This window comes from Heloderma suspectum, chromosome 8 (genome assembly GCF_057233095.1).
Source record: "Heloderma suspectum isolate Gila_16-S chromosome 8, 16-S_ref, whole genome shotgun sequence".
Taxonomy (NCBI): Eukaryota; Metazoa; Chordata; class Lepidosauria; order Squamata; family Helodermatidae; genus Heloderma; species Heloderma suspectum.
The window spans coordinates 20,064,208-20,078,541 of NC_139465.1; the positions used below are offsets into that span (position 1 = coordinate 20,064,208).

General features: G+C 46.3%; 1 protein-coding gene across 1 annotated transcript in view; it reads left to right on the forward strand.

Moving 5' to 3' along the window:
- Nucleotides 1-5,310: 5,310 nt before the first annotated feature.
- Nucleotides 5,311-14,334, forward strand: part of VSTM2B (V-set and transmembrane domain containing 2B) — a 62,296-nt gene continuing 53,272 nt past the window's right edge. Inside the window, exons 1-3 of the mRNA XM_084813054.1 lie at nt 5,311-6,130; nt 7,187-7,371; nt 13,239-13,268. Of these exons, the coding sequence (XP_084669180.1) occupies nt 6,058-6,130; nt 7,187-7,371; nt 13,239-13,268 (288 nt within the window). The 5' untranslated portion in view covers nt 5,311-6,057. The remainder of the gene's footprint in view (nt 6,131-7,186; nt 7,372-13,238; nt 13,269-14,334) is intronic.

Here is a 14,334-nt window from a genome sequence, read left to right on the forward strand (position 1 = left end):
CGAAATTTTGCAAGAAGCAGCTCATGATCTGAGCCACAGTCAGCTCCAGGTCTTGTTTTTACTGACTGTATGGAGCTTCTCCATCTTTGGCTGCAAAGGACATAATCAATCTGATTTCGATATTGACCATCTGGTGACGTCCATGTGTAGAGTCGCCTCTTGTGCTGTTGGAAAAGAGTGTTTGCTATGATCAGCATGTTCTCTTGGCAAAACTCTATTAGCTTTTGTCCTGCTTCATTTTGTACACCAAGGCCATGCCTGCCTGTTATCCCGGTGATTTCGTGACTTCCTACTTTAGCATTCCAATCCCCTATGATGAAGAGGACATCTTTTTTTGGTGTTAGTTCTAGAAGGTGTTGTAGGTCTTCATAGAACCGATCAACCTCAGCTTCTTCGGCCTCAGTGGTTGGGGCCTAGACTTGAATTACTGTGATGTTGAATGGTTTGCCTTGGATTCATACTGAGATCATTCTATCATTTTTAAGATTGTACCCCAGTACTGCTTTTCCCACCCTTTTGTTGACTATGAGTGCTACTCCATTTCTTCTAAGGGATTCTTGCCCACAATAGTAGATATGATGGTCACCTGAATTAAATTCGCCCATGCCTGTCCATTTTAGTTCGCTGATTCCCAAGATGTCGATGTTCAATCTTGCCATCTCATGTTTGGCCACCTCCAGCTTACCTTGATTCATTGATCTGACATTCCAGGTTCCTAAACAATATTGTTCTTTACAGCATCGGATTTTCTTTTCACCACCAGACACATCCACAGCTGAGTGTCCTTTTGGGTTTGGCCCAGCCGCTTCACTCTTTCTGGCGCTACTTGGAAATACCCTCTGCTCTTCCCCAGTAGCATATTGGACACCTTCCGACCTGAGGGGCTCATCTTCCGGCGTCATATCTTTTAGCCTTGTGATACGTTCCATGGGGTTTTCTTGGCAAGAATACTGGAGTGGGTTGCCACTTCCTTCTCCAGTGGACCACATTTTGTCAGAACTCTCTGCCATGACCTGTCCGTCTTGGGTGGCCCTGCACAGCATAGCTTATGGCTTCACTGAGTTACGCAAGCCCCTTCGCCACAACAAGGCAGTGATCCATGATTGATGTACTCTGCATATTAGTTAAATAAGCAGGGTGACAATATGCAGCCTTGTCGTACTCCTTTCCCAATTTTGAACCACTCGGTCGTTCCATGTCTGGTTCTTACTGTTGCTTCTTGACCCTCGTACAGGTTTCTCAGGAGACAGGTAAGGTGGTCTGGTACTCCCATCACTTTAAGAATTTGCCACAGTTTGTTGTGATCCACACAATCAAAGGCTTTAGCGTAGTCAATGAAGCAGAAATAGACGTTTTTCTGGAATTATCTTGCTTTCTCCATGATCCAGCAAATGTTGGCAATTTGATCTCTAGTTCCTCTGCCTCTTCGAAACCCAGCTTGTACTTCCGGTAGTTCTCAGTTCGCATACTGCTGAAGCCTAGCTTGTAGGATTTTGAGCATCACCTTGCTGGCATGTGAAATAAGTGCAATTGTGCGGTAGTTTGAACACTCTTTGGCGTTGCCCTTCTTTGGAATTGGAATGTAAACTGACCTTTTCCAGTCTTGCGGCCATTGTTGAGTGTTCCAAATTTGTTGGCATATTGAATGCAGCACTTTAACAGCATCAGCTTTTAGGATTTTAAATAGCTCAGCTGGAAGACTGTCATCTCCGCTAGCTTTGTTGTTACTAATGCTTCCTAAGGCCCACTTGACTTCACTCTCTAGGATGTCCAGCTCAACAGTACTCATTCTACAGTAGTAGATATGATGGTCACCTGAATTAAATTCACCCATGCCTGTCCATTTTAGTTCGCTGATTCCCAAGATGTCGATGTTCAGTCTTGCCATCTCATGTTTGACCACCTCCAGCTTACCTTGATTCATTGATCTGACATTCCAGGTTCCTAAACAATATTGTTCTTTACAGCATCAGATTTTCTTTTCACCACCAGACACATCCACAGCTGAGTGTCCTTTCAGCTTTGGCCCAGCCGCTTCACTCTTTCGGGCGCTACTTGGAAATACCCTCTGCTCTTCCCCAGTAGTATATTGGACACCTTCCGACCTGAGGGGCTCATCTTCCGGCATCATCTCTTTTAGCCTTGTGATACGTTCCATGGGGTTTTCTTGGCAAGAATACTGGAGTGGGTTGCCATTTCCTTCTCCAGTGGACCACATTTTGTCAGAACTCTCTGCCATGACCTGTCCATCTTGGGTGGCCCTGCACGGCATAGCTTATGGCTTCACTGAGTTACTCAAGCCCCTTCGCCACAACAAGGCAGTGATCCATGAAGGGGAAAGAATAAGATACAGATCTGCAATGACAAGGAAAGCCAGAAAGTGATCTGTTACAAGGGTTATTAGAGGTTACAGAGATATTCAAGTATTTTTTAGCTTTGTGGTTAATGTTCATTAAAAAAAAATGTAATTCTCTTAACATTGATAAATATTGCTAACATTTACCAGTGCCTGCTGGAATTTGTCCAATACCTATCTCAGATTGTCCTATAAAGAACCATCATACCTGAACATTCAGTTGCTTTTTAAAGTAAAGCTCTAGCCATTTTTCTTCTGGAGATATAAGAAAAAGTGTGTGGGTAGGATGCTGTCCAATTGCTCATTAGGAAATATTTAGTTGTTTGTTAGTTTGAAGTATTTTTATCCTGCTCCTCAGCCAAAAAGGTTCCCAGAGCAGTTTACATACAATCAATAAAAACAAAACAAAAACAAGACAGTCTCTGTGCTGGACCTACAATCTACAAAGACATGACATGAAAGGAAAAGCGATGGGGAGGGAAAAGGGAAAAAAAGCAAGTGGTCTTTCAGAAGGGCTGGTGGAATGCCCACTTCCCATCTCATCTCCCCCTGCAAATAATGCCATGGAAGAACTTAATCAACATATTTGATTACCTGTATTCATCTCCTGGCTATTCTGCAACAAATCGCTGCCTCTTCAGGCCTTCTCAACACAAAACAAGTCAGGCTAATGTAGCTTTCCAGAACCTGGTGCTCTCCAGATGTGCTGGACTACAACTCCCAGAATCCCCTAGTCAGCATGCTTATAGGCATGACACAGGTTGCATTTGGGTTTCAGTTTTCTTTTTAGGTTTTAAATACGTAACGGAGATAATGTCATTTCAGATGTGTAAGTCATATTTAACTCTATTGTTTGAATTTTGCATTTTTATTAACCTTTGTAAACTGCCTTGGGAGACTTTTTAGCTGAAAGGTGGCATAGAAATGAATTAAAATAATAACACAACATAGAAGCAAACAGTAACCTACTACCAGCCTGGACCAGGGATTGTAAGCAAAGTCCTTTGAAGATCCCACAAATGCCATATTGCTTCTAGTCCTCATCAAATACAATACAAATCTGTGCACATCCTTCCTCAGAGGGGAAGGTGGGGGCAATTTCCTTGAAGAGTGGAAACACCACACACAACTTGGAGGGGCACAGCAGGGGCAAACTGCATTTCTGGGGGCAGGGGGAAGAAGAGTGAGCTTTGGCCAACGTGTTACATTTCTGAGAGAGAAATATCAGTCAGTTTCACATCCACTCTTCAGTCCTAAACATCTCCTTTCCCCTGGAGTAAGGAAGCCCAACTGATTCCGATGGACATCACGTCCAAAGAAGTGGCGCTGTAGGGTGGCAGCCTTCGTTGAGATTTCCAGTTGATGCTTCATTTTTCATTTGTATGAGAACAGCGCCTTTCGGTTCAAGGAACCACAGGGGGTCGAGCAGTGGGGGGGGGGTTGTTGGGGGGGGCAAGCTCCTTGTCTGGGCGGGAGGGGGTCATGCCCTCCCCTGGCACCACCTATCCTCTTGACCAATTCAGGAAGAAGGCATTCAGCTCCCGCTTCTGATTTTCTCCGCGCCCCGCGCCCCTCCATTTATGGAGGGTGGGAAAACACACACACACCAGCAGCCCCTCATCCCAAACCGGAAACCGATCTTGCTCTGAATCAACTAGTCTTTCCCCAGCCTCCTCCCCTCCCTGCCCCGCCCCGCGCCTCCCCCCCTTCGCCTTCCCCCCCATCACTCACCACCACGTCTTCCCTACATCCAGTCCACGCACCTGCTCTCTCTCCCCCCCCCCTCCATCACTTCTTGATGCTTTCCATTGCGGACTTTTAGCCAGGGGAAACCTCTCCGGGAATCGTTTCTCCAGCTCCCCCCCCCCCCATCACGGTCTAGTTGCTCTAGAAGAGGAACGCCTCTCTCTCTCTTTTTCTCTCTCTTGCTCGACCCCTGAGGATTCTTGCTGGCGTGGGGGCGTGGGGGGAGGGTATCATTACGAGATTAAAAAACAAACGAACTAACACGTTATTATCTGCCTCTCCCGTCTCCCTCCCCCTAACACATCTCTTCGACCGTGGTTCATTTTCTTTTCTTTTAAAAAAAGAAAAGATTTTTTTTTCCCTTCTTGGTTGATCGCCTAGTAAGAGATGGCTTGAAAATCAGGTAAGGGAGGTTTTACCGGGGGGGGGGCGGAGTGCGGGTGGGGGACCCCTCTGATTCTGCTGCACAGTCTAAGGAGAAACCCAGACGCGTGGGGGGGGGGGGTTCACACGTTGTATCGCGACTGGAATGTAAATGGGGTAGGGTGGGGATTCGAATTAAGTTCTTGGAATTAAGCCGACCTCCCTGGCTGGAAACTTAGCGGGGAAAGGGGTACCGGCTGATGATGGGGCCCGTCTCTGTAGGATGTGAGTCAATTTCGCGTTATTAAACACGCACGCGCGCACAAAGGAAGGGGATTTAGTTTTGAAAAACGATGGGGAGATGGCTTCTTCCCCGCCCCCATCCCCAGTTTGGGGAAGATCTGATGAGATGAACGAAGGAAACTGCACTTTTTAGACGCCCAGAAGGCACTTTGACCGCTTCTCCCATCTCTCCTTGCCTTGCCTGTCCTATACCGCACTCTCTAGTCAATTACAAGCAGACAAACAAACGCCTTCAAAAGCAGATAGTCTTGGCAACGTTTCTCCCCGTGTTTGGATGACTTTGCTCAGGAGGCTGGCGTGTTTCTGTGTGTGCGCGCCCCTCTGTCTGTCTGTCTGTCTCTGTATGTGTGTAGCTTTGAAATCCAACCATTCGATCTCAGGGGAATACAACTTCATTTTCTCTCTCTCCTTTTCTCCATCCCCCTTTCTTTCTCTCTCTCTCTCTCTCTCGCTCTCTTTTGCACTGGCCTCACCAGTGCCTTACGTCCGGAACGTCAGATGGTGAAATTTCTCCTTATAGGTTGAGCAGTGTGTTGATCTGAGAGGGGGGAAAAGAGAGAGAAAGAGAGAGAGGTCCAACCCTTCCGTTTCTCTGGCTGATTTGGACTCTACGTCCACCCAGGAGGAGGAGGAGGAGAAGGGAAGATCTGAGTCCTGACTGTGGCTGGGCGAAAGGAAGAAAGGAGAAGGAGGAAGAGGAAGAAGAAGAAAAACCCAGTGGAAATAACCACTTCAGAGAAAAGGCAAGAAGAATCACCCTCTCTTGGTTTCCTTAGCTCTCCCTTGAAGATCCGAGCCCAAATGGGTCTTGGAAGGAAACCTTGGATTTCTTCCTTGGTTTTGGACTCCAAAGAATCCCATTCAACACAAGGAAGTTGAACTGTGGTTGCCACAGAGTTGTTAGAGGAGAGGGAGGGGGGAAATAACAAGAATAATCATCATAACAATAATAATAATCAGACCGGCAGATTTACGATTCAGTTCTCAGGATCAATTCTTCCCACGTCACGACAGCAATTCCTTTGGACCAACTGGCTGTGGATTTTTTTATACGTGCTTCCAAACCGAGAAGAGAAGGGGGGAAAATAACTGAGCTTGGTGGCTTTCAGTGGTATTGATGAAAAGTGTTCATCTTTTTATTTATCCGATCCCTGGACCGGTATATCCAGTTCCTCCAACTGTGTCTTTTCATTGCCATGGGATTGAAGATTTCTTAGCCTGGTGGTTGTGAGTGCCTCGCCAATATTTTTTTTCTCCTTGCCCTGCACTCCAAAGCCTACATATATGAGATGGAAAATCGAGGGCTGTTCACTGCCCTTTGTTACCTGATGCTAAATGCCCCCTTGCTGTTCATGGTACATGGTAAGTCACAAACTTCCAATAATCTTGGGTTCTGTTGATGTTGTTTTTCTGTAGCAAAATAAGGCAGCTAGTTGACAAGTCGGTAGCAAGTGTCATCTTTTAAGTGGCTGAGAGGGTGAATCCTCATGTCCATTACACTGGGGGGATATCCCTTCTTCCTCTCTTTCCAAAAATCTGTGCAATGTATGTATTAACAGGTCTGATTTTGGAATGCCAAATGTAAAGTCAAATTGCTTTGCACCATTAGATACGATATATGTATAATTTGCTTGAAATGCTCCACTGTTGAGGTCTTCTGTGGGTTGCTTGTTTCAGGAAAGGCAAGTGAGCTCACTCTGTTGCAAATGCAGGGGTCTGAGAAGGATGCTGAAGCAAAAGGGTGCATGCAGAATGTACCTAGCCAGGGCTGCAGGATTAAGGAATGCCTGCATTCTGCTGCAGAAAGGGAAAATCCAAAGCAACAGGGACGTTGGAAATGGTGGGGCGGTACGGTACCACGTCCACCAAAGCTCAGCTGTCAAAATGTGTGCAAAGCGTGGTCATCCCTAGAACAGGGGGATCTGCAGGCTTTGGTTTGGGGACAGGAAATATCCTGCAAACTTTTATACTCTCCATTGCTACTTGTCTGATATGGATGGGTGCCCAGACTGCAGTGATCACAGGGGGTGCCTTGGTGGGGAGGGGGAGTCCCAATCCCTCCTTCACAGGGAGAAATGTCTGGCAAATCTCACTCACTCCTGCTGCCTGTGGTACACCATGATTTGGATTTTTTTTTAATGAATTTGAGGGCATTTATGTACAGAGGGGCTCAGCTAGATGGCCTTCAGATATCCTTTTCCCAGTCCCTATGTTTTTTTCAGTTCTGTGGACTGTGTGTAGTGTCTGATAGTTCAGGGAAACCAAGACACTCCCGACAGCCTGCATTGTTTTTGCCTTGCCTTTTGGATTGTAGCAAAACAGCCCCGTCATGTCTTTCTTAATCTCTCCTGTTTGCTACCCTCTCCTTTCCTTGTTATTTGTTTTATTTTTTAATTGATTTTTTTATTTTGCCTTCAGCTACATTTACAGAAGTCCCTAAAGATGTGACTGTTAGGGAGGGAGATGATATTGAGATGCCTTGTGCATTCCGGGCCAGCGGATCCACCTCTTACTCCTTGGAAATCCAGTGGTGGTATCTCAAAGAACCAGCACGAGAGCTTGCCCATGAACTAGCCATCAGCAGCCCTGGCACCAGAAGCAAGGTAATAAATGCAATGATACACACACCCATTAATTAACATGATGTGATACAGACAGCAAGTTGGGTAGGAACCGAAAATCAAGACTTGGTCAAAAGCCATAGAGAAACATGTACGGAGAAAGCTGTATTTCCAGGGTTGCTTCTCTCTGCCTTCTTGTCCACACATGCAGGGTGCATTCAGACAAACAAGTGAGGTAGTAAGCCCACTAGGGGGTGCAATCTTTGGCACAGAAGGCCATTTGCGCAAATGTTCAGAAATGTGATGGATCTACGGCCAGTTCGTAAGTGTATATTTGGTCCTCAATGGCTTCAACATGGGGTGGTGACAGGCATGTGTCAATGGGCAATCCAAGATAAGGCCCACGTACAGAACTCGCATACTGCCACCTATCCTCTGCACAATGCTTGTCAGCAGATTCACATGTTCAGCTGTGAGTCCTCAAGCAATGAAGAATCAAGCAATGGACGTGCATGTGTGAACTAGCTTTAAATGGCGAGTTTGCAGCTCACCGCCCTCCAGGTTCATCATTCCCCATTTCAAAGGTGTTCCAGGAAGGGATGAGCCACAGCCTCACAAGATGCATCCACACAGGAAGCCGCCACTCAAACAAAATGCATCCTGCGGCAGCAACTTCACCACCTTGGTTGTCTGAAACCACCCACAACTGGAAGGAAAGGAAGGTGAGATGGGTTGACAACGAAACTAACACAGAGCTCCTCTGTACCACTCCAGTTGACCTGGAACATGTGAGCTGCTAGAGATGGTTTAATGGGCTAGTAAAAAAAATGGTTACTGGCAAGATGAGACACGTCTTTTTATAGTATTGGTGTGATAGAGTTAAGGTTAGAAGAAAGGCCTTCCCAGCACGCATGCACACACACACACACGAAGTAAAATGCAAGAAACCTCCATTGGTAAATATGTATAAGGCCCTCAGTCATTATTATTTGGGGCCCACCCACCCCCAATTGTTTTCTGTCAAATATACCCAGGTTTGCCACCACATAATGTGTGAAATGAGCCTCATCCTCTGCAACATCAGCGAGCCAGGCCTGTTAATACCTTGATAATGCATCACTGTTGGGCCAGCATTCCCCTCTTCTCTTTCTGACAGCCAAATAAACAAATCTAGGAACATATTGACAGAATGAACTTTATACTGCCAGTGATTCATGGTGACTGCTAGCTTTTTCTTTTCTTTCTTTCTTTCTTTCTTTCTTTTTCTTTTCTTTTCTCTCAACCCTACTTTTGTGGGATGGGACCTGTACATCTGTCCACCCCCTGGAGACATTGTAGGATAACTCTGCAGTCAAATGATTTATCTGCGCTCTGGCATGCAATAATTAAAATATAGGGAAAGGGGAGAAGGCTAAGTCTTCAGGGTCCTTTTCTAAGCCTTTTCTAAGCCAGACAAAGCCTTGGTGTTGGAAGACCAGGCTCCATTTTAAATGTCCATTCACCGATTCTCTGCAGCCCACGGATTGGCAAAATGAAGTGGCTTCTGCTGATGAATGGGAACAAACAAAATGGAGGGAGGACCTTATATACAGGAGGGAGCCCTGTGGAGGGGGGTGCAAGGGGTCTCTGAAGAGAGACATATTGCAGCCCCCATGTGTTGACCCTTTCAGTAAAGGGCAGGCCATCCAGTGCAAAGGAAGTGGGTAGGTTTTACACCCACCACAATCCCAAATATACTGCTTTACTTTGACCTGTAGGGATAAATGATAACTTTTCACTTCGATAGCATAAATGAAAGGGGTACACTCAGAAATGCCTTTGAGATGAGGGCTGCCTGTCCCTGCTCCCAATGACCCCAGCAACTGGAGTAAGTAGCTGGTTTAGCCTCCTCTCCACTGTGTCTCAGATCATTACAGCCTGTTTATGCTCCCCTACAAAATGTAATGGGAGCCACTGAGTGGCAAGCCTGCTCCCATCTGCATAGCCCCACCTCCTCATTTGCATAACCCTACCCTGAGCTTTGTTCCTTGGTCACAGTACAGAGTGATGGATTTCTGGAAATGGACTTTTATATATATAACTGGGACCTGCAACATCATGTTGTAGTGTGCAGTGCTACTGTTCAGGATTCCAGACACTCCATTCCATTCCCTGGTTTTCCATTCTGGATTCTGTTCTTCACTCCGCTCCCAACTATCAGTCAGCCTTTCCACAGCCACTGAGCATGCCCAGTCGTTATTGGGCCATTTGGAGGGTGGAGGTCTCCTGATAGTTCCTTCTTGTGCATGGGTGGTGCCATTTTGGCTACATAAACAATGGCACGTCCAAACTGAACATCAGCAGTAGAGGGAGCCATAAGCTGTGCTACTGTACACACATTGGGTGCTATGCAATAGCAACCATGCAGTGTGGTTTATTTTTCTTAAACCAGCCTTCTTGAGAACCCATGGTGTATTATGGGTTTTTCAAGGTGGCTAAGAAGCCACCCTGTGGAAAACACACTGCGTTCAGACAACACAGTAACCCATGGTTCAAGAAAAAACCCACACTCAACCACTGTGGGTTAGCGTGTTGTGTGAACCCAGCCAGTGTCTCCAAAGCTTATAACCTTTTCTCAGCTATGGAGCTGTCACCTGAAAGGTGCTTCTTTGGAGTCTCTAACACCCCCAGATCTCAGCTGTACTCCAATAGATTTGCAAAGCATCCAGGCACCCAGCCTCTCATGTGCTGTTTGGCTGGGCTAGGGTGGTCAGAGGGTCAGGTCAGACAGGAAAATAGACAGCTGGATTAAAATGTAATCCGTAACACAGAGAGCCAAGCTTGACATTGTGCACAAGTTCTGTGAGTGGATCTCCCCGTGTAATTTTCTTCTCCTAAAAGTAGCCAGAGGGGGGATTATTTGGATTGGAACCACAACATGGGTAAGGTGTCTAAACCTTTCCCCCAGTGCAAATATGCCCCCTGCCCCCAATCTCCTAGCAGCCCTGGCATGGAAAACACACAAGCACAATATGGGTGTGCCTATATCTTTTAGCACCTCTGGATAGGGATGTATGGACTGTGTAAAATCCATTCTGTCTGTGTTTCATGGATTGTCAGACACCTTTCATTCCATTGTCCACCCATGGATGGAATCGGATTTTTTTTTCTGAATTTGTGCAAAAGTGTATTTGTGCAATTTTGCACCTGGAAAAATGCGCAAATTCCCCCCAAATGCACATTTTCACACTTTAGCCAGTGGGAGAAGTGCATATTTGAGCTGGGTTTTCTTAATTTTGCATCTTTTTCTATGATGAAATTTGCACAAAATTTGTGACAGTTAGAAAACCGGCTGCACATCCGCAGAATCCACCCAACAGGAGAGAAGCCAGTCTGCTGTGGAATCCATGGGTTGGATTCATAAAAATCCAAACTCATTTGTTTCTGTTGCAGATTTCATAGACATCCCTAGCTCTGGAAGGCCGGTGGATCAGGGGCGTGGCACAGAGAGAGTTAGACTTCTTTTCTTCCATGGCATGGCCCAGTTACTCTGGACTCATCCCTTGGACAGAGAAACCCAGGCTCTGGGTTTTCCCAAAAGCAGGACCTTGCCCCTCCCTATAGCTCACAGAAATGAAATATGGTCAAGCCAAAAATGTGAAAGGGGTGTTTCGTGGTGAAAAGGTGTGCACTCTGAAAAAGCACTTCCAATGCATAAAGTGGCAAACTGTTTATGGGGCAGCTGCATGGGCACATACCCCACCATGCAACCTTAGCACATGCAAACAGCGCTCCCTTCTCTGGTGTTTGGCATTCAGACAGAGGTGCCCTAGTGTCTATTTTTTCCAGTCCCAGTTGGCTGCCACTTCAGTGCCATTTGTTTTCCTTTTTTTCTCCAATCCATCTTCTTCTGGGGAACAGTGACATTGTCTCACAGCTACTCAGTTTTGGCTTCATGATGATGTCACTGTGGCCAATGCTCTCACTCTGAATTAGCTTTGTTTGCTGTCAGTGTTATCATTGAATAGAGAAATCTGATTGGCTACATGATGATGTCACTATTCCTACGGAGACCCAGGAAGAAAACTAATTTCAAGGGGGGACTGATGCTAAAACAGCAGGAATGCTTTTGTTCTAAAACTGTTTTCTTGAAAGCCCTAAATGAGAATGCATCCATGCTCTACAGGTGTAGGTAGGGTGATGTAAAGCTGAACTGAAAGTTCTCAAGACATTTTTCTGGTAAAATGTCTGAGTTTTGTCCTTTTATTGCCCCTTAGAAAAAGAAGGCTACTTTGCAAAAATAAAATTCACTGAATCTTCTCCATCCAATTTTATTTTATTTTAGGCAGTTACTATCACACACACACACACACTGAGAGAGAGAGAGAGAGAGAGAGAGAGAGAGAGGTCTAGGGCTTTGTGAAGGTTGCAAAATGATGGCCAGGAAGCCAGCATAGCTGCTGCTGTTTCCAATACTTGCCGTGACAGCAGAACCCAGAATAAAATAGGGCAAAAAGAAAGATGTGATCCCACTACTGCTAATGGCAAGCCCTACCTCTGAGAAACTTTGGAGAATTTCTCCTCCCCCTGGAGAAATTTGGTAAAAATGTCCCAATTTCTCTGCCCACAAATAGGGTGGAGAATTTTGAGTGGCCATTTATGCACAGCTCTTGCTGTGAGCCACAAACAGTATATCCTGGAGAAGCCCAGCTGAAGCTTACTGGCTCACACACTATGCACGTTGCATGGTATGTGCAAATGTTGAAAGCCAGTATGCTACCATAGTGGCTTCTTGTAGTCTGTCTATAAAAGACCTCTACAATCCCTTTTGCAGAGATAGAAAAGCTGTCAGGAAGACAGACTTGACTAGGCGACTGTCTCAAGATAGCACTTTGGAGATCCTCACCAGAGGCCCTTCTCTGGGTTCCCCTGGCATTTGATGTCAGGCGGGTGCAGTGGAGGCTGGTGGTTCCGATGTCAGTGGGACCGTGGATCCACTCTGGGTTTCAGTCAGAACCAGTCAGAACTCTAAAGGAGCTATCCAAAGTGCTGAACCCATTTGGGGGATAGGGTTCAGTGTTTTGGATAGCTCTGAGTTCTGACTGGTTCTGACTGAAACCCAGAGCAGACGTGCTGCCCCAGTGACATACAAGCCACCAGCCTCCACCGGGTGGGTGGCTACCGGGGAGAGGGCCTTTTCAGTGGTGCCCCCGGCCCCAGCTTTGGAATGCTGTCTCTAGAGAGGCTTGCCTGGTGCCCACTCTGACATCTTTCCAGCGACACACAACTGCCTTTTTTAAAATTATTTTCCAAGGTTTTTTAGCTTTTGTTTTCTCAATTGTATTTGGGATGCTTCTTTTACAAAGTTGCTGTTTTAGCTTAATTTTAGTGTGTTTGTCATTGTATGGTGTTTTTAATATTTTATCATAAGCCGCCCTGATAATTCATTGGTAGGGTGGAGTATAAATCTAAATAAATAAACAAGACCACATAACAGAGCGATACATTGAAATCCAGTCTTTCGGGCCAATTCTTTCCTAGCTTCTGCCATTGCTATTTCACGTATCAAGGTTCCCTTTGGAATTGTAACTGCTCACAATATAATCAGCTAACTGACTTGAAGACATCCTTGCCCTCAACTGATGCTATCTGGTAGCACAATGTAATAACTGTGTTTCAGCCACCTACTGAGGCCAATTGTATTTCACCTAAACAACCTACCCAGTGAGTTAAGAACAAATTGAGTGTATCCCCAATCAAGGCAAGGTGGTCTGATATTAACCCTGTTCAAGCTATGGCATAAAAACTGTTCGGAGGAAGAGATCCATCCACTTAATGGTGTGTGTGTGTGTGTGCGCGCGCGCACACACACACAAGAGAGACAGATGGACATTGTTCCTGTTTAATTCTTCCCCTCTTTTCCTTTTCAGGTAACAAATAAGGATGCAACCAAGATCAGCGTAAGTGTGTATCAAAATGCATTCTGTCTTTCTCTGGGCATCTGGTTGAGGAAGGGGCTATTCCTAGGAACACAGGAACATAGGAAGCTGCCTTATAGTGAGTTAGACCCTGGGTCCATCTAGCCCAGTATTGTCAACACTGACTGGCAGTGGCTCTCGAGGGTTTCATGCAGGATTCTTTCCTTGCCCTACCTGGAGAAGCCAGGGATTGAACCTGGGGCTTTCTGCATGCAAAGCAGGGGCCCTGGCACATTGAGCTATGGCCCCATCTGTGTAGCAGAGCTCATCCTTTGCATATTGAACAAGGGCACTGAACTGCTTTCAAACCAAGGGTCAAATTCCAGAGAAGCTCTCGGGGGCTGCATTCCAGTGATGGGTGGGACAGAAGGCAAAAGGGGTCTCACTACTGCCAAAAACTAACCCTTAGGAGTGGCATTTCAGCCTCGCTGAATGGGGGAGAAACTGCGCAAAACCTGGGAAATCACAAAATGCATGATGGTCGGGAGAAAGGGGGTGGTACCATGGGGAAGGGGTGTGGCCCCCTGCTGAACCCCAGAAGGCCAGATTTGGCCCCCGGGCTTGAGGTTCTACACCCCTGATGTAGAAGGTCCAAGGTTCACCTCCAGTTAAAGGATCTCAGGTGGTGAATTTGGGAAGGACTTTATTCCACCCTGAGCCCTTGGAGCATGGTTGCCCACCAGACCACACATCGCTAGGCTAGATGAGGCATTGACTTGTCTCAGTATACAGCAATTCCTTAGATGCCTTTTAATCTCATCGTAGTCCTTGTCATTTTAACACGCTAGAGCTGGGGGACCCTTTTTTCTATTGGGGGCTGCAAGATGGTGGGCAGAGCCATAGCCAAAAGTGGGTGGGGCACCCTCCCTTCCTCTCAGGCCACTGGGCTGCCAGGAGAGGGACAGATCATACTTGCCAAAGACCTGAACTGTTCGCTTGCAGAGTGCTTTTGGAATTGGGCAAAGGGCCACATGAAGTTTGGCCACATGCAGTCTTAGGACCAAAGATTGCCCACCCTTGTGCCAGGGTAACCTTAGGTCTTGATATA